Consider the following 4432-nt stretch of genomic DNA (forward strand, 5'->3'; position numbering starts at 1 on the left):
TCACTCGTACTTTCTCTTCAAAGAACACAGCCTGGGCTGGTTTTTATTGTTTGTACTTGAGATTTAAGATACGAAAAACATTTCTCATTTCAAAGCCTCGGCTCCTAGGGATGGGGCTGCCTAGCTAGTTGGTGTATCTAGTTATTTTGTGTGGGCATCTCTCTCGTCCCACTCTTGATTTCTTCCTGCCCCCCCCCCGGGTCTCCCGCACACGCTCCTCCTTTGCTCCACAATCCATTCTAGCTTATAGCAGTGGCGCTGGAGTCGCTGATAATCTCTGATGCCTGCTGTAGACCCTGGAAATGGACAGTGAGCGGCTCCCATTGAGAAACAGACACACTTACTCTCTGCCTACATTTCAGGCTGGCCAGTGAGTGAAACCCTAGGAAGACAATCTTAGATAGCAAAGCAACTATATTGGTATACCCAGCAGCAGGATTGAACTGGTTGGCGGTGATGGCGGCAGCGATGATGATGATGATGCACAGTATCTAAGTGAATATAAGCGCTCCCTGCGGTACATACAGGATAGTGACTCTGCCCTGTACCATTCCCTTTCCTCCATCCATGTCAACCGGCTGAAGTGGATGTGGAACCAGCAAGTGTCACATTCTACCCATCAGGAGTCCGGCGGCGGGCAGACAGAAATGTACCTTTCACATGACAAGGGCCTTCCCCTCCGCCTTCCCACTCAATGTACGGCGCATATGTTCTGAACAAAAAGCATATGCTTATCAGAGCGTGATCTAACTAAGACATTGCCTGTGGTTAATCACTAGTGTTGGGAGATGGTCATGGACTAAGGCATTTGACCGGCAGAGGAGAAGACAATGTGCACCCACACACCCCAGTGCCACACTGGTGATGGGGCATCGTATTCCACTGCACCCAAGGGCAGCAGTCTAGGCTAGGGAATAAAGGGCAGGCCACACGGTACACAAAGTTTTGGCACCTTGTTGCTGCTCCCTGCCTGAGGCAGTTGCCTCATGGTAGAGCCAGTCCTGGTCATAAGCAAAGTTGCTCACTACTGGTACTGCTCAAACATTTGAATTATATGATCCCCCTTGAATGGAGCCACCCAGCGTATCACTAGCCCATCATACCCAGCACCTAAAGACATGAGCACGGAGGGGCTTGTGTGAACTGAGGTTGGTCAATCTACTGTCAAGGTAGTCTAACAATGGGGGCAAGTTTCTCTCCTGCTCAAGGGGCCAGCTAGTGTAGGCCAGGTTTGCTGCCTCAGTTGTGCTTGTCAAAATCTTCTGCTTTATATAACCACATGTAGAGTGAAGCTAAAGGATCCAAGAAGCTAGGGCCATGCTGGGCACCTAAATGCAGACAATCAGGAATGATGCTATGCCCTGCAGTACAATTTATTTTCTTGGGAACAAAGTGGTCATTCACTCATGGTGTTGAGGGTATTGTAGGAATATATGCTGTTCTCCTTTGACTGGGGCTAGCATGGCTAAGGTATTTCAGACAGTTGGATCACCTGGAATAGTCCTAAGAGAGAGATGCCTCCTCTGGAAAGTTTATAGTCTAAGGCATCTGCAACAAGTTGCATCATAGATGTGAAATATGACCTTTCCAGAGAGCTCATTTGCGCAACACACCTACTGATAGGACTGCAGCAGGCCTCAAATGCACTAAAAGTCAAGTGTGTGCTGATTGGCCGAGATGCTTCTGACCTCACAATACTACTCAGCAGCCAGCGCCTTGAAATCAAACAATATGAGCAAGCAGCCTTTCTCTTTCCCTTTGGCACCAAAACCATTACCATTGGGCTGTGAGGAAAGAAGCGCCACAACCAAAACAACGGGATCCACTGGATCCGAACCGCATAGGACCTTGTGTCCCCAGGGAAAACCCACCAAATAATCTCTAAATCCAGCCAGCCTTTCCTTTGGGATGGTTAATTATTACGAAGTCCTAGGACTGCATCAAAATGCCTCGCAAGAAGATATTAAGAGGGCCTACCGCAAGCTGGCACTGAAATGGCACCCTGACAAGAATCCATACCACAAGGAGGAAGCTGAAAAGAAATTCAAAGCAGTCGCTGAGGCCTACGAAGTTTTGTCTGATCCTCAGAAACGCGCTCTCTATGACAGGCCTGTCAAAGAACCAAGGTTTAGAGGAAGAGGCGCTTCTGGGGGCCACTCCCGCAGCCCATTCGATTTTGACTTTGTATTCCGCAGTCCCGATGAGATCTTCAGGGAGTTTTTTGGAGGAATGGACATCTTTGAGCATGACTTCTGGGACAACCACTTTGACGATGACAGTAACAGGGAGGAGAACAGAAGCGGCTTGCAAGGACCCCTGGGTCTCTTTTCAGGATTAAGTGCCTTTACTAATTTTGGATTCAACTCATTCGGTCCTGGCTTTCACACTATGGTCTGCAGGTCCTTTGGAGATGACAGCAGTGGAACGCACAACTTCAGATCTGTCTCAACTTCTACTGAAGTGGTCAACGGGCGAAGAGTCACTACACGAAAAATTGTTGAGAATGGGCAAGAAAGAGTGGAAATCGAGGAGGATGGCCAGCTGAAGTCCATAAGAGTAAATGGAAGGGAACAGCTGAAATGCTAACACCTCTCCTCATGCCTGTCCCAAAAGCAATATCCAGCTGCTTGTACGATCTTAAATGGAGTCTTGTTCCGTAAAACCGGAATCCAACTAATAAACTCCTTCATTGAGTTCAAGACATGTTTGGTAAAGACTTCTTAATTACTTTGAATAATTTTGCACCAATGTAGGGGCACGTGGTTTATTTTGAATAACTCCGAAATTCTATTGAGGAAACCAGTGTGACCAAGGATGGGCAAATCTGTTAATTTTGGTTACTCTCGGTTTCTCATCTTTCCAGTCTTAAGCTCAGTTCTTCACATTCCCACATCAGTTTGTGCTTTTTTCACGAAAATTTATCAGCATTTTATTGCAAATCTCTCCTAAAACACACAATAGCATGTCTAATATAATGCAATTTATATATTACTTTCACCAATATATGCTGCCTTATACAGATCTTACCCTAAAATGAACATTTTGTTGCACTTTACTTAGCTGGGGGACATCACCACAAAATTCAGAAAATTGTGAATTACAAAGGATGTTTGTGTTTCAGTTCATAGATTGTTTCAGAAAATGTAAATTTGGCAGGTTCACTTTTAAATGCAAACTGAATTGAATTTCTTTCCCCATCCCTAACTTTGACATACCTGGACCTTGGCATCCAGGAGTTCTCCTTTTATACCTATTTTATTTTTCCTTGCCCACCAACAGATATGAGGACCTAAGGGGTCCAAAGACTCCTGAAATTTTCTCTGAACTGACACCAAAATTATATCCTCAAACTTGTATAGATCAGCAATAATCTCTAATGTCAAAAATCTCTTGGATCATCACTCTTAAAAAAAATTTGAAGTGTCTGAAATCCAGGTGGTCACTACATGTCAGCATTCCCACTACAATGAGTTTCCACTATGGTTCTAAATGAAACCCTCAAGTCTGAGTTCCCTACCTGTGACCTTCATTGGAAGTTGGAAAATATTTGCATTACTTGTTCATCTTGTTTCAAAGAGCAATATTAAAAACAATAACCAAGTTAATTCCTTGTAAGCCCTTTTAAGGTTTGTCTTCATTCTTCTGGAGACAAGAATAAAGCAGGTGAAACTTAGGCAGCTGCAGATTCAAGAACACTGAGCTAAGAGGAAGCAACAAGTTGGAAAGGACAGGGTTAAAGGGGCAAAGATGAAAGGTTAGCTATGTCAAACTTAATAGGAGAGTGAACATAACTCATTTTTTTTACTCTTTCTCTGATATCTCTCTTAGATAATAGGCAACAATCCAGTTACGAAGCAAATATTACTTGGAAGGCTGCTTAGGTATCAACAATTTTACAAAGTTCATTTTAAAGTTAATGAAATGATACAGTAGGCACTAATGTAGATATTTCTGTCATCACAATATATATAGAGAGAAAACAACTGAATATTCGTGGCATGTTTATATTCCATCTTTGCTCTAAGGAGTTCTTTGTAGCATACAGGATCCCTCTCTTTTTATTCCGACAACAACCCTGTGAAGTTGGTTAGTCTGGCCCAGAATAAGAGCTCAAAGAGGTAGGGAACTCTCCCTCTCTCATAACAGCAGAACTCAGGGGTCATTCACATAGCATGTGGGGTTACATGGAAACGGCAGAATCAAATCCTACAGTTGGAATTTCACCATATAGTCCAAACACTGGATAGCTCAGTTGGCTAGAATGTGATGCTGACAAAACCAAGGTTGCAGGTTTGGTGCCTAGACAGCCACATATTCCTTTCACTGAAGCGTGTTGGACGAGATGATCCTCAGAGTCCCTTCCAATTCTACGATTCTATGAGCTAAAGCTTCTCTGAGAATGTAGTTCCCACAGGCGGTCAACTTTTAAGGA

The 4432-nt window shown here is 44.0% G+C and overlaps 1 protein-coding gene across 1 annotated transcript; it reads left to right on the top strand.

The window, feature by feature from the left end:
• The first annotated feature begins 1763 nt into the window (after positions 1-1763).
• Positions 1764-2634, top strand: DNAJB8 (DnaJ heat shock protein family (Hsp40) member B8). The gene has a single exon (XM_028721044.2). The coding sequence runs from the start codon at positions 1909-1911 to the stop codon at positions 2584-2586; it is 678 nt and encodes a 225-aa protein (XP_028576877.1). The 5' UTR covers positions 1764-1908; the 3' UTR covers positions 2587-2634.
• Positions 2635-4432: the final 1798 nt, after the last annotated feature.

The sequence above is a fragment of the Podarcis muralis genome, chromosome 2 (genome assembly GCF_964188315.1).
Source record: "Podarcis muralis chromosome 2, rPodMur119.hap1.1, whole genome shotgun sequence".
NCBI classification, from domain to species: Eukaryota; Metazoa; Chordata; class Lepidosauria; order Squamata; family Lacertidae; genus Podarcis; species Podarcis muralis.

Bases quoted from the DNA above. Each gene is read 5' to 3' on its own strand.
- DNAJB8 (XM_028721044.2), top strand. From the start codon at position 1,909: ATGGTTAATTATTACGAAGTCCTAGGACTGCATCAAAATGCCTCGCAA.